General features: G+C 40.5%; 1 protein-coding gene and 1 long non-coding RNA gene across 2 annotated transcripts in view; one reads left to right on the forward strand and one right to left on the reverse strand.

The window, feature by feature from the left end:
* LOC113898130 overlaps positions 1 to 15,456 on the reverse strand; it is a 32,576-nt gene extending 17,120 nt beyond the window's left edge. The window contains exon 1 of the long non-coding RNA XR_003512545.1: positions 15,366 to 15,456. This is a non-coding gene — a long non-coding RNA (uncharacterized LOC113898130). The remainder of the gene's footprint in view (positions 1 to 15,365) is intronic.
* TPBG (trophoblast glycoprotein) lies at positions 15,428 to 18,702 on the forward strand. Its single transcript, XM_027551002.1, has 2 exons — positions 15,428 to 15,660; positions 16,393 to 18,702. The coding sequence occupies exon 2, from the start codon at positions 16,742 to 16,744 to the stop codon at positions 18,002 to 18,004; it is 1,263 nt and encodes a 420-aa protein (XP_027406803.1). The 5' UTR covers positions 15,428 to 15,660; positions 16,393 to 16,741; the 3' UTR covers positions 18,005 to 18,702.
* Positions 18,703 to 23,939: the final 5,237 nt, after the last annotated feature.

Genomic DNA, 23,939 nt, shown 5'->3' on the forward strand with positions numbered 1-23,939 from the left:
GAAGCAACCTGTGTCCATCAGAAGATAAATGGATAAAGATGATGTGGTATATATACAACAGAATATTACTCAGCCATGAAAATGAATGAAATAATGCTATCTGCCACAACATGGATGGACCTAGAGATCGCCATACCAAGTAAAGTCACACAGGAAAAGACGGGTATCATATGATACCACTTATATGTGGAATCAAAAACAGTGATACAAATGCAATTATTTTCAAAACAGAAACAGACCAACAGTTATAGAAAACAAACTTGTGCTTACCAAAGGGGAAAGGTGCAAGGGGAAGATAAATTAAGAATATGGGGTTAACTACACATACTACTATATATAAGGAAAGCAAACAACAAGGACCTTCTGTATAGCACAGGGAACTATATTCAGTATCTTATAATCTATAATGGAAAAGAATCTGAAAAACAGTATGTGTGTGTGTATGTATGTGTACATATATATATAACTGAATCATTTTACTGTGCAACTTAACACAGCATTGCAAATCAACAACACTTCAATAAAAAAGAAGGCAATGGCACCCCACTCCAGTACTCTTGCCTGGAAAATCCCATGGATGCAGGAGCCTGGGAGGCTGCCGTCCATGGGGTCTCTAAGAGTTGGACACGACTGAGTGACTTCACTTTCATTTTTCACTTTCATGCATTGGAGAAGGAAATGGCAACCCACTCCAGGGTTCTTGCCTGGAGAATCCCAGGGACAGGGGAGCCTGGTGGACTGCCGTCTATGGGGTCACACAGAGTCGGACACGGCTGAAGCGACTTAGCAGCAGCAGCAATAAAAAAAGAAATGTTACCTTCTTTTCTATTTTTGGAAAAATTTATGAAAAATTATAACTCTTATTTTAGTGTTTGGTATAAATTACCTGTGATGCTGCCTGGTCATTGGCTTTCCCTTGTGAAATGTTTTTTGATTATTAACGAAGTCTCTTTACATGTTAGAAGTCTATTCAGATTTTCTATTTCTTTTTGAGGCAGATTTAGCAACTTGTGTCTTTTTAGAAAATTTTCAATTCATCTAAATTACCTCTTTTATTGGTACACTCTTATTCATAGCATTCTTTCATGATTCTTTTTATTTTTGTAAGGTTGGTGATAGTGTGCTCTCTTGCATTTCTGATTTTAGTAATTGCAATCTTTTTAAAGTTTTATCAAGTCTGTTGACCTTGAAGAACTAACTCTAGCTTTTGTTGATTTTCTTTATTATTTTATCCATTTCATTTATTTCAGTTCTAATCATTATTTCTCCTTTATCCTTGCTTTGGGTTTAATTTGATCCTCTTTTTCCAGTATCTTAAAAAAAAATTTATTTTTATTTAATTGGCTGTGCCAGGTCTTAGTTGTGGCATGTGGGAACTAGTTCCCTGACCAGGGATCAAACCGAGGCTCCCTGGATTGGGAGCACAATGTCTTAGCCACTGGGCCACTGCAGAAGTCCTCCCAGTATCTTACTGCTACTGCTAAGTCACTTCAGTCATGTCCGACTCTGTGCGACCCCATAGATGGAAGCCCACCAGGCTCCTCTGTCCTTGGGATTCTCCAGGCAAGAACACTGGAGTGGGTTGCCATTTCCTTCTCCAGTATCTTAAGTGAAATGTTTAATCATTGTTTGAGATTGTTTCTTTTTTTCCCCCCGCTATGCAGGTGTTTGTTGTTCAATCGCTAAGTTGTATCTGACTCTTTGTGAACCCATGAACTGCAGCACACTAGGCTTCCCTGTCCTTCACTATCTCCTGGAGTTTGATCAAACTCATGTCCACCAAGTCACTGATGCCACCCAACCATCTCATCCTCTGTCATCCCCTTCTCCTCCTGCCCTCAATCTTTCCCAGCATCAGGGTCTTTTCCAGTGAATCTGCTCTTTATATCAGGTGGCCAATGTATTGGAACTTCAGCTTCGGCAATAGTCCTTCCAATGAATATGCAAGGTTGATTTCCTTCAGGATTGACTGGTTGGATCTCTTTGCAGTACCTGGGACTCTTAAGAGTTTTTTCCAGCACCACAGTTCAAAAGCATCAGTTCTTCGGTGCTCAGCCTTCTTTATGGTCCAACTCTCACATCCATACATGACTACTAGAAAAACCATAGCTTTGACTATACAGACCTTTGTTGGTAAAGTGATGTCTCTGCTTTTTAATATGCTGCCTAGGTTTGTCATAGCTTTTCTTCCAAGGAGCAAGTGTCTTTTAATTTCATGGCTGCAGTTACCATCTACAGTAATTTTGGAGCCCAAGAAAATAAAATCTGTCACTGTTTCCATTGTTTCTCCATCTATTTACCATGAAGTAATGTGATCACAAGTAGGTGTTTACAACTATAAATTTCTCCCTAAGAATTTCTTAGCTTCCCTGGTAGCTCAGGTGGTAAAGAATCCACCTGCAATGCAGACATAGGTTCAACCCCTGTGTTGGGAAGAGATACCTGGAGAAGGGAATGGCAACCCGCTCCAGTATTCTTGCCTGGAGAATTCCACAGACAGGGGAAACCTGGTGGGCTACAGTCCATGGAGTTGCAAAGAGTTTGACAGAACTGAGTGACTAACATGCATACATATGAGAATGGCTTAAATTACATCTTGTACATTTTAGTATATTATATTTTCATTTTCACTCATTCATCCTAAAATATTTTCTAATTTTTCTTTTGACTTCCTCTTTGACCCATTGGTCATTTAGTAGTGTACTGGTTAAATTCCTCATTATTTGTTAATATCCCATATTTCTTTTTGTTATTAATTTCTAATTTCCACTGTGATCAGATAAGTACTTTCTATAATTTCAATCCATTTAAATTTACTGAGGATTTTTTTATAGCCTAGCATAGTCTATCCTCGGAGAAGGCAATGGCACCCCACTCCAGTACTTTGCCTGGAAAATCCCATGGATGGAGGAGCCTGGTAGGCTGAAGTCCATGGGGTCGCTAAGAGTCGGACACGACTGAGTGACTTCCCTTTCACTTCCCTTTCACTTTTCACTTTCATGCATTGGAAAAGGAAATGGCAACCCACTCCATGTTCTTGCCTGGAGAATCCCAGGGATGGGGGAGCCTGGTGGCTGCTGTCTGTGGGATCACACAGAGTCGGACATGACTGAAATGACTTAGCAGCATAGTCTATCCTGAGCACATACTCAGACAAATGTGTGTTCTGATGTTGTTGGGTGAAATTTTCTATAGATGTCCATCAGACTGTTTTGCATATAATGTTTAAGATTTCCATTTACTTTGTTGATAGTCTATTTTGATGTTCTATCCATTATGGGGGAAGGTAGTGAACTCATGAATTGTTTTTGCCAAATTGTCTATTTTTCCTTACATTTCTGTTTGTTTTTATTTCATGTATTTCAGAGTTCTGATGTTGAGGGCATATAGGTCTATAGTTATTATAACATTCTGATAGTTTAACTCTTTCATTATAAATATCCCACTTTATCTCTACTACCATTTTCTTTTCATTTTAAAGTCTATTATATTTGATATTATTGTAGTCACTCTAGCTTTCCTTGGTTGCTGTTTACATGATTTTATCTTTTTCCATTCTTTTATTTTCAATCTATTTGTATCTTGGAACCTAAGAAGCTTCTTCTGTAGACAGTAAATAGTTGGGTCATGTTTCCTATCCAATTTGACAATTTCTGCCTATTTATTGGATTATTTAACCCATTTGCATTTAATATTATTATTATTATAGATGGATTTATGTCTTTCATTAAAATTTTTATTTTCTACTGTCTAATGTAATGACTGTTTAATGTCCATCTAGAGCAGAGACATTACTTTGCCAACAAAGGTCCATCTAGTCAAAGCTATGGTTTTTCCAGTAGTCATGTTTGGATGTGAGAGTTGGACTATAAAGAAAGTTGAGCACTGAAGAATTGATGCTTTTGAACTGTGGTGTTGGAGAAGACTCTTGAGAGTCCCTTGGACTGCAAGGAGATCCAACCAGTCCATTCTGAAGGAGATCAGTCCTGAATATTCATTGGAAAGACTGATGTTGAAGCTGAAACTCCAATACTTTGGCCACCTGATGTGAAGAGCTGACTCATTTGAAAAGACCCTGATGCTGGGAAAGATTGAAGGTGGGAGGAGAAGGGGACGACAGAGGATGAGATGGTTGGATGGCATCACTGACTCAGTGGACATGAGTTTGAGTAAACTCCAGGAGTTGGTGATGGACAGGGAAGCCTGGCATGCTGCAGTCCATGGGGTCGAAAAGAGTCGGACATGACTGAGCAACTGAACTGAACTGAACTAATGTCTTTTTGTTTCTGTTCCCTCTACTGCTCTATTTTGAATTAAGTGAATATTTTCTAGGGTAGTACTTTAATTACTGTGATTACTTTTTCACTATTTTTAAACTTATTGTTAGTGATTGCTCTAGGGGTTACTATGTACATATTATCAGAATCTATTTCAGATTTAAACATACTTAACTACAGTGTGATATAGAAACATTACTTCCATGCAGTGTTAGTCTCTCTTTCCCCTTTCCCACTATGATTGTTATACATGTCACATGTATATATGCTATTAATCCACCAATAGTACTATCTTATATAGTTTTATATGTATTGAACAGGCTGAGAAAAGATGGGAACAAGTTTATTAGAGTTTGTTAGAGTAAACGTTCTAATTACTGATTTTGGTTCCCTATGTATGTTCTAAGGATTCAAGTTACCATCAGGGGTCCTTTCCTTAGTACAACACAGCTTTGCTCTCATCTACCTTCTTGATGTTGTTATTGTCAAATATATTACATTTCTATATGTTCTGGTCCAACAGTACAATTACAAGCAAAATATACAATTGTACTTTAAATTAGTTAAGAAAAGAAATATGAAGATATATTCATTTATACCGTCTTATAACTAGAATGAATTATTGTGTTTATTGAAAAAGCTAAGTTTAAAATAAAAGATTGAATATTGTGTGGCTCCATCCACCCACTTCCTAACTCATATGTTGAAGCCCAATGTGCTTGTGTTAGAAGGCGAGGCCCCTGGAGGTCATTAGGGTTAGATGAAGTCATTAATGGGAGGCTCCCATGAGGTTAGAATTCTTACCAGAAGAAGAAGAAACACCAGAGCTTCCCCTCTTGGCCATACACACAGAGGTTGTATGAGTACCAGGTAAGGTGATGGCTGCCTACAAGCCAAGATAAGAGGCCTCAGACTGTAACCCACCCTGCCAATATCTAGATTTTGGACTTTTCTAGGCTCTAGAACTGTGAGAAAAAATGTTTAAGTCACTCAGCTTATGGCATTTCACTATGGCTTTATGGCAATGGCAGCCTGAGGTAAGATATTAAATTAACACCATCTCATTTAAAAACATCTCTAAGATTTGTTTTGACAAAGAGGGCTTTTCTTAGCTCTCTCTTTCACTGACTCCCTGGTGAACTGGTTAGACTATGGTTCTGCTTGTTGTTTTTAAGTATAGGAGCTTTTTTAGGGGGTGTGAGTGCCCTAATAGGTTAAGTATTAGTTTCTTTAAGATATATCAATCAACTGAAAAAAATTAAAAAGCCATTGGAACTAAAGGAGCAAAAGATATGAACAGGAGGAAATATAAATTGTTTTTAAACATATAAAAAGATTGTCAACCTCACTTATAATTAAAAAATACAAGTTAGAGCTATGCAAAAATAACATTTTCACGTGCAAGATTGGTAAAAATAAAAAATGATAACATAGCCCCAATATTGTTGATGGGAATATACAGTTACAATAATCTCTAAACAGTACTTCTCAAAACCTATCAAAATTACAAAAGCTCATCTTTTAATTTCAAAGTTCACTTCTTAGCATTTATTCAAAGAGATACTAGTATATATGAAAGATGATATGTGTATTTAGTCATTGCTGCATTGGTTGTAATAGCGAAAAGCTAATAATCTCTTAATGGGAGGTTGTTGAAATAAATTGTCGTACATCAGCTTTAGAATGTGATTTGCCTTGGCTGACAGCATGGTGACAGATGTGATGGACGCAGTATCTTGAAAGGCATGGATTAGGCTTGCTTGCTCTTGTGCTTCTACTGCCTCGGCTGCTATTCCACTGGTCTTGGGAAGAACGTAATATAGAACCCACCAATCAATTTGCAGAAGTGTGAGCCAGCGCAGCTTAGCCAAGTTTGCCAACCAAGTCCAAGCCAAACCATCTAATCCTCAGCCACCATACAGATGCATAAGCTATGCTTATAAAGAATTGTTTTAAGCCACTGAGTTTTCAGTGATTTATTCATTTTTTTTTATTCAGTGAGTTTCAGTGGTTTATTACACAGCAAGTGAGGCAGCTAATTACACTGTCCAGTGAATACTGTCTGCCCATTAAAGAATTCTTTAATACCCAAATAATGTAGAATCTCTGAGTCTCATGGTTCAGTTAAATGTGGTTCAGAACAACATGCAGTGTTCACTTTGTGAATGGAAATTTGTGAAATGGAATTTGCATACACTTGCATAAGATCTAACTGGAAAGATACATACAGAAACCTGATAAAAGCTGGTTGTCTGTAGAGAAGTTAAATGGAAAGTCAAGGAACAGGAGTGAAAGGAGGTTTTCCTTTTATAACCTTTCTTCCACTTTTGAATTTTCAACAGCTTAAATGCATTATATATTCAAAAAAAGAAATTATTTTTTTAAAACTCAGTCTATTCATAGACCTCCAAATTCTTCTATTATCTAATAGAACAGAAAAAAAAATCTAAAATCAGTTAACTTTTTATTCTCTTGACAAGGGCCAATTTTGCTTCAATAACTGCAGAATCTTTATTATTTCCTTAAATTAGGAGTTTGAACGATGTTTATCTAGGAGTAGAACTCTATTATTATTTCCTTGTAGCTAGAATACATATGTAAAGGACTCTTAAAACGCAACTGTAAGAAGACAAATGACTCAATTAAAAAAATGGACAAATCAATTGATTAGACACTTCATGAAAGAAGAAAATACAGGTAACAAACACACACATTAAAAGGTGCTCAACATCACTGAAAAATTAAAAGCAAAATTAGATACCACTACACACAATTTAGTATATCTAAGATTTAAAAATCTAATGATATCAAGTATTGGAAGGATGTGGAGCAACTGGAACTCTTCTTCACTAACGTAGAACGAACACTTTTTTCACTAATGGGAAGTAATGTAAAATGGTATAATCACTTTAGAAACTCAGTTTGGCATTCCTGATAAAGTTAAAAATGAATCTACCATATTACCTAATTCCACCTCTTGATATTTGCCCAAGAGAAATGAAAGTATATGCCCAGAGACTCAAATGTGAATGTTTATCACAGCTTCATATGTGATAGCCCCAAACTGGAAAAAGTCCAAATGTCCATCAATAGGTAAAGGGATAAACAAATTTTCCTATATCCATATCACAGAATACTACTTAGTAAAGAAATGAAAATGAATTTCTGATACTCATAACATGTATAAATCATAAATTAATTATGCTGAGTGAAAAAAATCCAGATGAAAAAAGAGTACATACCATATGATTCCATTTATATAAAATTCTAGAAAATTCAAAGGAATCTATAGTGACAGAAATCAAATCAGTGGTTGCCTGGGCATGGCTTGGGGTGGGGGTGACATGTAGATAGATTACAAAAGGTCATGAGAAAACTTTTGAGGGTGATGAATTCATTAATTTCCTTGAATGATGGTTTCAAGAATGCTTGCATATGTCAAAACTTACCAATTTGTCATTTTAATTATCTACAAAAGAAACTTGAAGAAGAAACCAAATGTTAGGATTTGTCAAGCTGAATAGTTGACAAACTTTTGTTATACAATTCTCTATTTCTAATGTGTTTTCTACATTTAATACCAAAATATTTTAATTCAATTTTTAAAAGTGAAAGCCAAGTCACTCATTCGTGTCCAACTCTGCGACCCCATGGACTGTAGCTTGCCAGGCTCCTCCATCCATGAGATTTTCGAGGTAAGATTACTGGAGTAGGTTGCCATTTCCTTCTCCAGGGAGGAAACTAGATTTCTCTCACTTGAGCTGATTTAATAAACTGATGGAAACAATAATTTCCATGGAAACAGGGCTTTTGTCTGTTTAATTCACCATTTCATCCCCAGTTCTCAGGACAGGGCCTAGAAGCCCTTACACCCTTCAAAATTACTTATCTAACACATAATGAATAAACTCAATTTATTCACCCTACTGGTTATTTTCTTAAAGAAGATTTCCAATTCCTTATGGTAAAGCTTAGAAGTTATGGAACAATTGTAGTGATTACCTGTACTGTGGAGGGTGCCAAGAGAATCAGAAACCTTTACAGGGTAATTACTTGTATTTGGGCAGCTTGCACCAGCAAAGCCCTATTGTTTGTTGATAGGTGGCATCCGGTCTGATTATTAAACATTTAGTGGTCAGTGACTGAACCATACTAGTTGTAAACTATTTTGAATATCACCCCTTTGCAAATGTCATCACACCAGTACTTTCTGGGTTCAAGTCTCTCTTTATGTCACACATTTCTCCTGCAGGCTTTTGTTCAAGTTCAAAATAGGTATCCTTTGACATGCATTTTGTACCCAACTCCTTTATTCTAACATTTTAAATGAATTAAAATATTTGTTATTACCTACAGAAGACACATAACATCCACTCATTGTTCAGGCCATAAGATTTGATGTTAGCTTGATTTTGTTTCCCTAAACATTTTTTTGCACTGCCAAGGTAATGTGATAAATTTCTATTCCAAAAATTACAATATTTTCAGTCTTCTCTTCTGGATTTTTGTATGGGGGAGCTAAACCAAATCTGTAAACATTTGCTTTTTGGCTTTAAATATCTCAAGCAGTGCTACAGGCAACTTATTGACCTATGTCCTTTAGCTCACCGGATAGGACTTGGAAAATAGACTAAAGACACCTGGGTCACATATCTAAGCTTTGGCCCACGTCTATCTGCTGAACCTCTGCCATGGACATGCACTAGACTGCCTATCAATGTGCCAGAATTAGAAAATTTTTAAGAAAAATTTCTGGCTTTGGAGATGGCTCTATTTGGAAGACAAAGTGAATTCCATACAAAAAGGCACATTAGTAAACATTTATTGAACTGTATTAAATTTAATTGAAATTAATTAAATTTGGATGGTAGCTACAACTGCAACTGCTCCCATTGCTGGGCTGAATTCCAGTTTTGGTTTAGAACCCAGTTTAGGCAAGGACTAGATAAATGGAAAATCTTCAATGTCAACTTCAAAGTTGAATTAATTTACATTAGAAAAAGAGTATTAGGTAACACTACTGAATTAAATATTTATTACAATTTCTTTTGAAAAGACAATAATTACAAACAAATAAGCTAGGTCTTCTAAGTGAATAAGTTCACTGTTCTATCCTTTCCTCTAGGTATTTTCCAGCTTCCTTACAGTAAATTTGACTCTTCCATCTAGAATTATTAGGATTTCTCTTGGACATCATTTAAAATATAGAAGTTATCTGTTATGTCACATGTTTTAGAATTATAAATGCCTGTATTCTCCCCTCCATGCTGAATAAATCAACACGATTTATAGATTCTACCTCAAGTATTTATATGGGCTATTTTCAACCTTTTTAAAAACAAGCATTTTATAAAGCCTTTATATAAAGCATACCTTCATGTAAATTTTAAAAATACATATTATACTAACTATAATATAAAGAGAAATAAGAGTATAATTAAATAATAAATAACAGGTAGTATAATATATAAATGACTATACTGCTGCTGCTAAGTCACATCAGTCATGTCTGACTCTGTGCGACCCCATACATGGCAGCCCACCAGGCTCCTCTGTCCCTGGGATTCTCCAGGCAAGAATACTGGAGTGGGTTGCCATTTCCTTCTCCTATGTCTATACCAGAAGACCTAATGAAATGCAAATGTCATCACACCAGTACTTTGTGGGTTCAAGTCTCTCTTTATGTCACACATTGCCCAGGTGGCATAGTGGTAAAGAATCTGCCTGCAATGTAGGAGACCAGGGTTTTATCCCTGGGTCAGGAAGATCCCCTGGAGAAGGGAATGGCAACCCACTCCAGTATCTTTGCCTGGAGAATCCCATGGACAGAGGAGCGTGGTGAGCTACAGGGTCGCAGAGTCAGACACGATTGAGTGACTCACACACACACACTTATAAACAGGCTAGGACTTGAGAAATTAGACTAAGATTCAAATTAATAGTGAAAACAGTTTGTCTTTACATTAGACATTTTGAAATAAGAATTACTGTAAATGCAATAAATATAAATGCACACGGATATGGTTGATTGTATTAGTGATTCAAATACCATGAGCAACACAGCTGTCAGAGACACAATTTTGGTCGCGTCCCAAATAAAACAATATATATTTTTTCTTTGATGAACACAGTAGCTGCCTTCTGGAAAATTCAGCGTATACTAAAACCATTCTATAAGTATTTGCAATTTAAATGTAGGATGGTTGTTTAGGTTTTTCACCTATAAGAATGCCTAGATGGATACTTGAACGTCATGTGGGAAGCAGGATAATTTTTCATTGTATGACACTGTCCGTTTAATTGCAGGATGTCTAACATCCCTGGCCTCTGCAGGCTAAATGCCAGTAGTTCTCCCCATTGACTGAAACAACCAGAAAATGCTTCCAACAAATATCCAAAATGCCCACTAGGGGCAGTGTCACCCTGGAGAACCACTGGTCTACATAACTGTTCCTGCCTTGTCAATCTTTTTAACACTGCTTTGGTTTATAGTTCTTCAACATCTATCACTTGGCTCTCCCAATTTCTCTGTGTCCCTAGTCTCTCTGCCTGTGAATTTATCCTTCAAATAGATCGCGAAGGTGATCTTTGTAAAATACACACCTAATCACGTCATTTTCCTGCTGAGTATCTTTGGAGGCTTCCCAGCTCTACAGGATGAAATCAAACTTTTTAGAATAGAGGGCAGTAATCCTATCCCAGTTCAGTTCAGTTCAGTCACTCAGTCGTGTCCGACTCTTTGCGACCCCATGAATCACAGCACGCCAGGCCTCCCTGTCCATCACCAACTCCCAGAGTTCACTCAGACTCACGTCCATCGAGTCAGTGATGCCATCCACCATCTCATCCTCTGTTGTCCCCTTCTCCTCCTGCCCCCAATCCCTCCCAGCATCAGAGTCTTTTCCAATGAGTCAACTCTTCGCATGAAGTAAACCCATGCTACTACCACTCTCCAATGTGTGCTCTGCTGTGGTCTTCCCCATGTGGTCTTTAGAACTGAACAAGTTTTCTGAGTCTTTCCACCAACTTGGCGATCTTCTGTCTGGCAAGTTCCTACTAATAATTCAAAATGCAATTCAGGTATTACTTCCCCAAAGAAATCTTCAATCTCCCTAGTCCACCCTGCCCTTTGCACTCACCCTGTTTTGTAACTGGTAGGTAGCCGGTGTTCATCACTAGACTGTGAGATGTCTGAAGGCAGAGATTTTTATCCTATCTATCTACCTTTATATTTTAAGAACATCATATAGGTAGAAGTATACAGTAAGGTCTTAGACAGTTAAACACATTTAAAGTTGAATAATCCTATAATGTTATTTGGAAAGTTCTGCAGATTGCTATAGAATTATTATTTTTTTTACCTTTCAATATTTTCCCATTCTTAAATAAACATATATTTCCATCCAGTTCAGTCTAATATTACAGCCTTTTAGCTCGTTCTATTTTTTGTAATTATTTAATTTCTGATAAATCCTGAAATGGCTTCGCTTTTTCTTTTACCAGCTTCAACTCCCATTGTATTGACTCATGAAACAAATATGTCCTTTCAACCCATTCCGAAGTTGATATTTTTACTTAATTTAGTGTATATATCTCAGATAAGAAGCTTCTTTCTTTCTCAAATGATTTGAAATCAGCACATGAGTTTTCTTTTTAGTCATTAACAATTAAAAATATTTTTCATGAATGTTTAACTTTTTTCACACAAACTGTCAAGTTGATTGTTCTGGTTTTAAGTGTTGATTCATGGTTTTACAGCATGTGTGGTTGATGTTCACCAATGTTTAATTTTGTTTTAGAAATTCTTTAGATTTGAGAGTGTTCACCTTTTTCAGTTCCTTTGCTAATTTGCAAATTAACTAGTCTCAAATAATCTTGATGTTTCCGCTGGACCACATGGTTTCTCTCTTCTGGTTACCATTGGGGTAACCATAATCATCCGTCTTTTTTTTTTTTTTAAATACTACATTGTTCTTTGCCTTCCCAGAATTTAACAGCAATATTTCAAAAATTTACTAATGACTTTCCTTTGGGTCATTAGAAGAAAAATGGTTGCTGGAGAAACAATGTGCTGCATAAATAATAGTGCAGAGACATTTTCCTGGAGGCTACAATGTGACCTATGAAATACACTAGATTGGTTCTTCTCCATTAGGACATTCAGATCCTTCTTTTATTTTGGAAGGGAAGAATAAATGGAGGAAAATGTGCTTTGAAATTCTCTGTCCTGCTTTAGAGCATGTAAATAGCATCACACACAAAAAATTTTCAAGCTGTCAGGAGTTAAGCAAGTATGATAATTTCGGATAATTAAATGCTTAAGACAATCAAAATAGAACTCATCCTAGTAAGCTTTTCTCACTTGAAGGAGAGTTCTTCAAAAAGTAGTTACTGATCTTACTGTCTTTCAACAGGGCAGTTTTTAAAATGTGGTAAAACAGTCCACACTACATTTTGCAATCTTTAAAACAAAGAAAGTATGGACACAGAACGAGGCATAGTTGTTTTAAAATTTTAAAAATCATGAATAATATAATACATCGACTATGATCCCATTCATATAAAAAATATTAGAAACAAAAGTAAAATATATACAAACAGAGAGACTGGAAAGATACACACAGTAAACTGCCCTCAGTGTTCTGCAATGAAAGCTTTTATTTCTGTCTGTTTCTTCCACCAGGTTATGAACTCTTTTGTTACCAGACCAAATATAGGATGCCCAGTTAAATTAGAGTTTCAGGTAAAAAGTGATTTTTTTTAAACATAGGTACATCCCAAATATTGCACGGAGCATATTCATACTAAAAAATCATTCATTGTATACCTGGAATTCAATTTTAACTGAGTGTCCTGTATTTTTATTTGCTAAATCTGGCAATTCTACTTGAAGGAGACCTTAGACTATCCATCCTTGGACTCCTATAACTAACATAGTTACAGTGAGTTGGTGGGTACAGAACAAATGGCGAGCGGGAGAGTAATGAAGATTAACACAATAATAACAGGCAATTTTGCCAAGCATGTTAGATATCTTATCTCAATTCTCATGGAAATGTCATAATGTTTTATTAGTGGTCCTATTTTACAGGTGAAGAAACAGAAGTATACTGAAGCCACACAGTAAGTGGTGGAGCTAAAAATGACCCCACATTTCTGAGTCCTGATTCAGCAGCCATAACCAACTAACTGCCAGCTGCAGGCAGGTAGAAGAAAATAAGGAGAAAGCGAACCAGGGGAGAGGCTTTGGTTCTGCCTAAGGGATGCAGTGTAGGACTTTGCACAAGTGCCTCAATTTTGCCTAGAGGTGGAATGTGAGATACACATGAAAAGCAGACAAATCTGGGCCCAGTCCTTACCTCCACCACACATTAGAACAAGTTATATAATTTATTTTGGCTTCAGTTTTCTCCTCTTTAAAACTGGAGTGAGAGAATCTACCTGAGGACTGATGGGAAGAACAAATGAGATGATTTCTGTAAAGTGATCAGCAGGAGGTTTGGCAAGTAAAAGACACTGTCAATGTGAATTAGTCTCAGCTCAGAGCCCCAGTTTTTTCATTTGTAAAACAGAATAATTATACGAATAACTACTGGTATCTATATTGCCGAGCTGATGTGAGATCAGATGAGAATATATCTTTCTAAATTCTAAAGATACTTAGAATCTTCTTACTCTCCTCAATAGAGCAGAACCAGAATACCAAGGCAGAGCATTAGTATTTTTTTTCCCATGAATAACTAATTTTGTTTAAAAATTATCATACAGTAAAACTGATTCAGTGTACAAGGTTCTGTAAATTTTAACGCATGTCTAGACTTATGTAACCACCACCACCATCAGGATACAGAACATGACTCCAGCTTTTGAGATTCTTTTTTTGAAAATGTTTCACATTCGTATTACAAAGCACTTTTAAAAACAGGAAAAAGATTTAGATAAAAGTGCTGAGGATGCAAATGAACAAAACTGGCTTTTTGCACAAATTTTTTGCAGTTTTCACGCCCTCTAGGTCTCACCTGGGCCCTTCTTGCTGTTGGCGGTGCAGTCTATTTCTTCCCACAAAAGTAATCAAGAAGTGACTTGAGAATTGGGACCTTTCCTTCACACTAAAGGCAGGCCCATGTCATAGGCACAAACTTCGGCATTCCTTATTGGATCCTTTTTATATTACCAGATCTTACTTTTTTGCAACTGTTTTCTCAGTTTTCTGAAATGAAGAACCTTGAATAACCAGCACTTTCTCACTCTTCTAGGGAAATTATTTTTTCGGGACAAAAGAGACAGACACTCATTGAGAGAACAAGACTAGAGCTTTCACGACCCCAAACCTCTCCGGGGTAACAAATCCTCTCTGTAATCAATCATTCCCTGTCTCCTACCCCAATCCTAGCCTCTCTGCTCCTTGCCTACCGGGCGCATCCTGCGGCGTCAGACTTGGGTTACCAAACTTCTGTTCTCCCTGGCGGCCTCCCACCTCCACCCTGCGAACTCTCCCATCTAACTGACTTGCACTGACACACGGCTGCCACGTCTGGGGAGGGGGGCGGGTCCGCTTTCTGGTGACTCACGTCCTCGCTATTCGCCTTTTGTTTCTAGGACGCTTTGGCGGCCGTTTTCGTCCCTCTGCTTTTAATTTGGGGAGCAGGAAAACTAATGAATCAAGAGTGAATCTCTTCTCCACCCATCTTTCCCCCGCTCCCTTCTTCTTCCAGTTGGCTCTCTTCCCTTCACAAGTTCCGTAACTATCCGAGAAGTGCGGGTGGCGGGACAGGTGGGGACGGATTAATTACACCTAAATCCGAAGTTGGCAGCCTAAAGCATCAGTTGGCTGGGGAGCCTTTCCGAAACTCCCTTGCAGGCAGCTGGGCGTTTTCGTGCTGCCGCTGTACATTTGCAGCTCATTTCCCTACGCTCCTGCTCTGTTATGCCTCAATCTACCTGGTTACCGCTTTAAGTGCCCAGATCAGGGCGAATTTCACGAGATGCACGAGCGGTTTTGTTCCAGTCCAAGGTAAAACCCAGTATGCAAAATGAGGAACCACCAAAGGATGCCAGGGAAAGGGGGAGAAAAAGGGATTCCCTCACCTTTTCCGGCACATTCCTTGTCAATTTCCACCAGAAGGAGGCGCGCGGTCTAGATCCCCCTCTCGTCTCCTTTCTTACATCCCCCTACCGAGCGCAGCCCAGGCTCGCCGCGCAGCCGGAGCAGCTTCTCCGGCAGCCCTGGCCCTCCGCACCCCCCCTCCCCGCCCCCCGGGTTGGTTTTTCCCAGCTGCGGAGGTTGGGCCAGGGGCTGGGGTGCGAGGAGTCGGCGCCCGCAGCGCGGAACGGGCAAGTCGCTGCGACTCTGGTGAGACTGGGAGTTATCTCGAGTGCGGAGGTGAGCGCCGGGGAGCAAGCGGAGAAGGCGAGAGCCTGGGGGGCGGGGGGGAATAGGGGCCTGGGGGGGCGGCTCCGGGGCCCCTCCCCATCCTCAGGCAGGAGACTAGCGCCGGTCCGGGGGTCCCACCGCCGCTTTGTTTGCGGCCTCACCCCCGCCTCCCTTTTGGAGATGACTTGAACGCCCTCGGGTCTGATGGGGCTGGCGGGGGCGCGGGCTGGGGGCGCCAGCCGAGTGCTTTCCACTTTATCCGTCAGGGTCCTGAAAGACATCAAAAGATTCCTGTAACCTGAAACTTCCATTGCGTCCGAACCTGGACGTGGAGGAGAGGTCCGGGCGGGGGCGGAGACCCCGGAAGGCAGGTCGTCCGCGGAGGAGGTGGGGGGAAGGAGCTGGAAAGGAGAAGTTTTAGTCGGGAGGCGCTGGGAATTAAGCAAGAAGTTTAAGATGCGGGGGAAGAGACAGATCGGGGAAAGGAGGAGGGCGGGAGCTGGGAAGAGTATATATAGTGAGGGCTCGGGACGCTGCAAGACTGTGCTTCGCCCCTCGGGTCGCCTGCCCCTCTGCTAGGGTAAGGATGTGCGTGGCGTTGGAGGAGGCGAGGCCCGGACGGGCTTTCGGAGGGAGGTCTCGGGTACCCGGTAGGGTCGGCTTGGCTCGCGGCGGCCGATTCCTGCCCTCGGGGAGCCGCGGGCGCCACCACGCCTCACGCTTGTCTCCCGCTTGTCCCAGGTCGCGCAGCGGATCCTGCGGGAGGCGCCAACAAAAGAGGCGGGAGGTGCCACCCGGAGGCGGCGGCCGCAAGACGAGCGGGAGGAGGAGCGCTGAGCCGAGCGTCCCAACCGGCCGTGCGTACTTTCTGGAGGGACGGGGCGGGGGACTCGGCCCGGGAGGGGGACGCCCGGTGGCCAGGGGGTTGGCCAAGTTCCGGCGGCGGCGTTGGCGGCGGCCCTCCTCCGCTCCCACGAGGGGAAAGTTTTCTCCAGAAGCTTCCGGCCGGCCCGCGCCCTCCGGAGCCCCGTCTCCCGAACCTTCGGAGCGGGCGGCGTCCCAGCCCGGCTCCGGGGACACCCGAGCCGCGATGCCTGGGGCGTGCTCCCGGGGCCCCGCCGCCGGGGACGGGCGGCTGCGGTTGGCGCGGCTGGCGCTAGTCCTCCTGGGCTGGGTCTCCTCGACCTCCCTCCCCTCGTCGGCGTCCTCCTCCACCTCCTCGGCGTCGCTCCCGGCTCCCGCGGCGTCCGGCCAGCCCGCGCTGCCGGGCCGATGCCCAGCGCCGTGTGAGTGCTCCGAAGCGGCGCGCACGGTCAAGTGCGTGAACCGCAACTTGACCGAGGTGCCGGCCGACCTGCCCCCCTACGTGCGCAACCTCTTCCTCACGGGCAACCAGCTGGCCGTGCTGCCCGCCGGTGCCTTCGCCCGCCGGCCGCCGCTGGCCGACCTGGCCGCGCTCAACCTCAGCGGCAACCGCCTGAAGGAGGTGGACGCCGGCGCCTTCGAGCACCTGCCCGGCCTGCGCCAGCTCGACCTCAGCCACAACCCGCTGGCCGACCTCAGCCCCTTCGCCTTCTCGGGCAGCAACGCCAGTGTCGCGACCCCCAGCCCCCTGGCGGAACTCATCTTGAACCGCCTCGAGCTCCCCGCGGCCGAGCGGCAGAACCTGAGCCTGGAGGGGATGGTGGCGGCGGCCCTGCGAGCTGGCCACGCGCTGCGGGGGCTCCGCCGCCTGGAGCTGGCCAGCAACCAGCTCCTCTACCTGCCCCACGACGTCCTGGCCCATCTGCCCGGCCTCCGGCACCTGGACCTGCGCAACAACTCGCTGGTGGGCCTGACCCACGTGTCCTTCCGGAACCTGACGCACCTCGAAAGCCTGCACCTGGAGGACAATGCCCTCAAGGTCCTGCGCAACGGCACCCTGGCCGAGCTGCAAAGCCTGCCCCACGTCCGGGTCTTCCTAGACGACAATCCCTGGGTCTGTGACTGCCACATGGTGGACATGGTGGCCTGGCTCAAGGAGACCGAGGTAGTGCAGGGCAAAGGCAGGCTCACCTGTGCGTTCCCGGAGAAAATGAGGCATCGGGTCCTCTTGGAACTCAACAGCTCCGATCTGGACTGTGACCCTATCCTCCCGCCATCCCTGCAGACGTCTTATGTGTTCCTGGGTATTGTTTTAGCTCTGATAGGCGCCATCTTCCTCCTGGTTTTGTATTTGAACCGCAAAGGGATAAAGAAGTGGATGCATAACATCAGAGATGCCTGTAGGGATCACATGGAAGGGTATCATTACAGATACGAAATCAATGCGGACCCCAGGTTAACAAACCTCAGCTCGAATTCGGATGTCTGAGAAGCGCGTGAGGACAGAACCAGGACAACTCTGCATGAGATGTAGACTTCAGCTTTATCCCGTCCTAGGCTTGCTTCACCTCCACCCTCCACTGTAGCCGCCAGTGACCTTGACTGAAAGCAGCGAAAGGAATTTGCTCCCTTCTTCTGTAAAGTTTCTTGGTGTGTTCTGTTACTGTGGGACGATGAACAACTGTGCGTAGTGTTTTATCCTCTTCCTTCTTCTTGGAACTCAACATGTGTGGAGGGATGTTTTCAAGTTTCAGCATGAACATGGCCTCCTGGCTGTTTTTCTCTTAGTACAGTTCAAGGTGTAGCAAGTGTACTCTCACTGATAGCATTCAACAAAAGCTGCCTCAACTTTTTTGAGAAAAAGACTTATTTCATAAATATCAGTTTTATTCTCATGTACCGAAATTGTGGAGAGAATGATTGCATTTCATAAACTGCCTGCAGACCTTAGCAAGCTCTTCAGAGTAACTCCATAGTCCACAGGAGCCCCTGCATCCGAGAGCATGCTTACATTTTACTGTTCTGCATATTTCAAAAAATAACTTGCAACTTCAGATAACTTCTTGACAAGTTACTTTTTTGATTGCAGTTTATATGAAACTATGCTGAAGTTTTTTTATAAACTGCATCGAGAGCCAACAAACTAAATTGTTAAAAAAAATTCAATAAAGATTCTTAAAAGAATTACAGCTGTGTTCAAGTTTGCTATTTGAAAAAAGGATTAGGGGCAGTGATACTGAATGGTTTTGGTTCTGCTGATAATTAAGCTGTTAGTTATAGCTGAGAATGAAACAGGAGCAGTGTCTTATACAGACAGGCTTTGGAGATAGATTTGAGATGGTGGATCCTTTCACAGTTTACATAGAGAAGTTGAATATTCATGTGAAAGTTAATGCTATTTATTAAACAGTTTTGTAAAAGCATTATAAAGTTGGTAAGAAGGAAGATTTCTGTAAGACAAACAGTTCACATTTTGGGTTTCTTCCTAGGCTGATTAAGTTAGGACAGAACAAAATTAGTTACATAATAAAACCCTCCATAGAAAATTGTTCTGTGGATTTTTAGAGCAGGGTGTGAAACAAATATAATGCAAATAAATGTATGAAAGTGAAGTGTCTTAAGACAATATTCTAAAATAAAAGATTTTAAAATGTAAATAAAAATTCCTAATATCATAATGTAAATTGGAACTTAGATTTTCTTGAGAATGTATTTTTTAAAATGCATAAAATGGAACATACCAGGGTTGATGGTTTGATTATCAGAGACCCTGCTAGTGTGCTTAAAAAATTCTCATGGTACAATATGAATTTGAGGAAATACCCAGAGCTAACTGTCTATAATTATAAACAAGTGTCTCAATCAGTTTCTTATGTTCAATTCAGTATTTAAGAATTTGGGGACATTTTGCTAAGTTAAATTCGAAGTTAGCATATACACCTTTATGAAGAATGAATCACATTTAATGGTAAATAAAAGCAATTGGTTAATGAAGTGGTATTTTCAACGATAGGCAAGAATTTCTCTTTTTTTCAGTTTATTATTTGCCAATTAAGCTTAAGAGTAAATTCCATTAATCTCTAACCTCTTATATAAAGTGATCTTAATTTAGCTATTATTGTTTAATTTAAAGTGTAGGTAAATTTGTATCAGTAAGTCTTAGGGCCCTTCTTTCCCTTTAAAATGATTATATTCTAGAGAGTTTTATATTTGAAATAAAATTTAAGTTTCCATATTTTTATAAATGAAATAGGATTAGGTAGTACTTTAGTTGTAGAAATTTTTTTTAGAATAGAAACATTTTCCCTCTTTGAGTTAAACTCAGAAGTTTTCAAAATAGAGCTAAAAATATCTGAATTTGTTCCTTGTTTAGATTAGATAGATATGATATTTTAATTTTAACTCTATTAAGTTTTCTAAGGCTCATTTTATGAAATAGTATTCATTATTTTGGGGTTATACTTTAGATCCTATAATTACCTAAGAAAAGGTTAAATATATGGTACTTAATATTCCATTAAGCATTTTAAATGTTCACCAGGAATTCATAAACTGGCCAGCTGCCATTATTTCCTAAGGATGATGCCAAATTATCAAAAACATCTAATAAATAAAAGCACACCATCTTAGGAATAAACTGCCAATGGACTTTCATTGGTAAGTCTGCTGATATTGTACAAAACAACAAATTGTAATATTTATAGCGTCTCTGTTCAGAAGAATTATTTCATCATGTGAGAGTCTAACAGTTAAAACTGACCTTTATCTAAGATCCAGGAAAGCAGTAGATGGGTTAGTCTAGATTTTCTCATCATCAACTCACTGAAGCAGAATCTGTGGTACAGTGAAGCTGAGTTTTTAGCCTGTTAAGTGACGGCTTTTTTGAAGTTTGATTTCTTGCTTCTTCCTCTGTATAAACTTCCCAATTTAATAGCATATCACTGCTTGCTATTCCCCAAACCATGGCAATACACATTCTTAAGGTAAAAAATATTACTGTTTGAAAACAATTCTATTGTATGGTTATAATACTCTAAGTCTATAAGCTTGTAGGGCTTCTCTGGTAGCACAGCTGGTAAAGAACATGCCTGCAATGCAGAAGATCTGGGTTCGATCCCTGGGTTGGGAAGATCCCTTGGAGGAGGGCATGGCAACCCACTCCAGTAATCTTGCCTGGAGAATCCCATGGACAGAGTAGCCTGGCAGGCTACAGTCCATGGGGTAGAGTCAGACACGGCTGAGCCACTAAGCACAACACAGCATAAGCTAATGCATTCTGAATTCCTTGGCAGATAGGTACTACAAAAATCCAATAAGGATAATAGAATAGGCAAAAAGAAAATGACAGTATCATCACTTGAAGTGCACTTGTTTTAAACACTGTTTCTTGGTATCATGCATTATCGATCCTAGAAACCTACAAGTAATCCATTTTTGAAATTTACTTTGCTTGGTGATACATTCTGTTACTCAGCAAAGATTTCAGCAGAAAACACCCTTTTTTCTTTACCAGTTTCATTTGAAGAAAGTTAGAAAAATACTTAAAAATGTAAGCACTTGATAAATCCCTCAATTTAAAAGGTTATTAAAATGTCCAATAAATTTCGATTTAAAGTGGCAAGAATTTAGGCTAATATACCTTGACCCTGAATTGTAACTCCCCCCTTTCAATGGACTAATTCAGTTTGCAACATTAATACATTTATCATCAATTTTGCTGCCCCATGTGATTCAATAGTGACCCATGAGGCACATTTATACCTTATAACTGACAGATTTTTCTTACAAAGTGAGGAGTCTTTGAAGCACATTAAATAAAAAATTTAAAGACAGAAGAGCTGCTTAAATTGAAAGACTGATAATAAGTTTCCCCCTCCCCAGAGGTAGAGAAAAGATTAGTTGAAATAAAGGGTAAATCCTTTATAATTACCTTAATTGGGAGCAAATGTGGATTATGGTCACCTCAATATATAATCAGAAATAAGTTATAGCTTTGTTTTCTGTCTTAACTAAAGTGGGTACGAAAAAAAAAAGATCCCAAATGAACTGTCATTGTTCCCTTAGGGATTCTGTCTGTCATTCATTTCAGTTGCTTGGTTGTGTCCAACTCTTTGTGATCCCATGGACTGCAGCACGCCAGGCTTCCCTGTCTTTCACCAACTCCCGGAGCTTGCTCAAACTCATGTCCATCGAGTTGGTGATGCCATCCAACCATCTCATCATCTTAGACTTGTGTTCCAAATATGGGGCTTGCTTACTTGACGACATCAGAGGCTTTGCAGCTCTAGTTTGGGAAGCTTTGCTATCATCTGTGCAAGGTTAAAACCAATTTGGCCCGTGCTTTCTTCCTGCTCCAAAATCCATTTAGTCATCCATCCGTCAGAGAGCAGCATAACTAAAGTGAAGACAGACATTTTTCAGATGAGATTCAAGTTTCACTTTTACACTTGTGCAAGGATTTTTCATAGTAAAGGAGAGGGAAGAAGCAAATGAGATTTCTAGATTGTATATGCAAAAGACCTCAGTGATGTCTTTTTAAAATCTTTCAGTAATTCTGCAGTGCTGTGCTTGAAATAGTTTAAGAAAATATATTTTGTATTGTCCAGGTGATCTTGTGTTATAGAAGGAGAAAAACAGCTCCTTCAGGGTGTTTTGTACAGGTATTTTTCATTCCTAGAAATGTTTGTTTAAAAACACAGGCTGGTTTTATGTTGTTTTACCTTTTTTTTTTCAGTTGTTTTTTTTTAATTTATTTTTATTGAAGGATAATTGCTTTAAGAATTTTGTTGTTTTCTGTCAGACCTCAACATGAATCAGCCATAGGTATACACATATCCCCTCTCTTTTGAACTTTGCTTCCATCCCCCTCCCATCCCACTCCTCTGCTGCTGCTGCTAAGTCGCTTCAGTCCTGTCCAGCTCTGTGTGACCCCATAGACGGCAGCCTACCAGGCTCCCCTGTCCCTGGGATTCTCCAGGCAAGAACACTGGAGTGGGTTGCCATTTCCTTCTCCAATGCATGAAAGTGAAAAGTGAAAGGGAAGTCGCTCAGTCGTGTCTGACTCCTAGTGACCCCATGGACTGCAGCCTACCAGGCTCCTCTGTCCATGGAGTTTGCCAGGCAAGAGCACCAGAGTGGGTTGCCATTGCCTTCTCCATCCCACTCTAGGTTGACACAAAGCCCCTGTTTGAATTTCCTGAGACATACAGCAAATTGGCTATTTTACATATGGTAATATAAGTTTCCATGTTATTCTCTCTTGCCTTAAAAGAGGTCATCTCTTACCTTAAAACATTTTTGCAGCTCTAACTTTGCCATCGGTTAAACAAAAAAATCTAGATTTAAAAAATATTTAGTATATGATTTATGTATTTTTAACAAGAATCAGAATTCTCACTATTTTAAAATTGGATGGGCTCTTAAATGTGTCAAGCCCAGATTCTCATTCTACCCTACAAATGAATATCTAATAGTTGTGATCTGTTGTTATACAGCAACAACCAGGACTAGGTCTTAGGTTCCATCCTCCCCTTCCAGTCCTTTTTTGACCACATGATGGTATTGCTAATTATCTACCTTGAGACCTTTGAAATCCTCATGGCTAATTTTTAAAAAGGCAATTGATGTGAATTTGTTTTATTGTTTTTGCTTTGCACTCATTCACTATATTTGTTTAAATTTAACTTTCAGTGTGTTAAAAAAAAAAATGAGTTTCAGACCCCTGTTGTTGTTGTTGTTCATTCGCTCAATCGTGTCCAACTCTTTGTGCCCCCATGGACTGCAGCATGCCAGGCTTCCCTGTTCACCATTTCCCAAAGCTGGCTCAAACTCATGTCCATTGAGTCAGCGATACCATCCAACCATCTCTTCCTCTGTCGTCCCCCTCTCCTCCTGCCTTCAGTCTTTTCCAGAATCAGGGTTTTTACTGATGAGTCAGCTCTTTGGATCAGGTGGCCAAAGTATTGGAGCTTCAGCTTCACCATCAGTCTTTACAGTGAATATTCAGGGTTGATTTCCTTTAGGATTGAGACTCCAAGGGACTCTCAAGAGTCTTCTCCAACACCATAGTTCAAAAGCATCAATTCTTTGGTGCTCAGCCTTCTTTTTGGTCCAACTCTTGCATCCATACATGACTACGGGAAAATCCATAGCTTTAACTATACAAACCCTTGTTGGCAAAGTGACATCTCTGCTTTTTAACACACTATCTAGGCTAGTCATAGCTTTCCTTCCAAGGAGCAAGCACCTTTAATTTCATGGCAGCAGTTACCATCCTCAGCAATTTTGGAGGCCAAGAAGATAAAATTCATCACTGCTTCTACTTTTCTCCCATCTATTTGCCATGAAGTGATGGGACTGGATGCCGTGATCTTAGTTTTTTGAATGTTGAGTTTTAGGCCAGCTTTTTCACTCTCTTCTTTCAC

The sequence above is a fragment of the Bos indicus x Bos taurus genome, chromosome 9, assembly GCF_003369695.1.
Source record: "Bos indicus x Bos taurus breed Angus x Brahman F1 hybrid chromosome 9, Bos_hybrid_MaternalHap_v2.0, whole genome shotgun sequence".
Classification (NCBI taxonomy): Eukaryota; Metazoa; Chordata; class Mammalia; order Artiodactyla; family Bovidae; genus Bos; species Bos indicus x Bos taurus.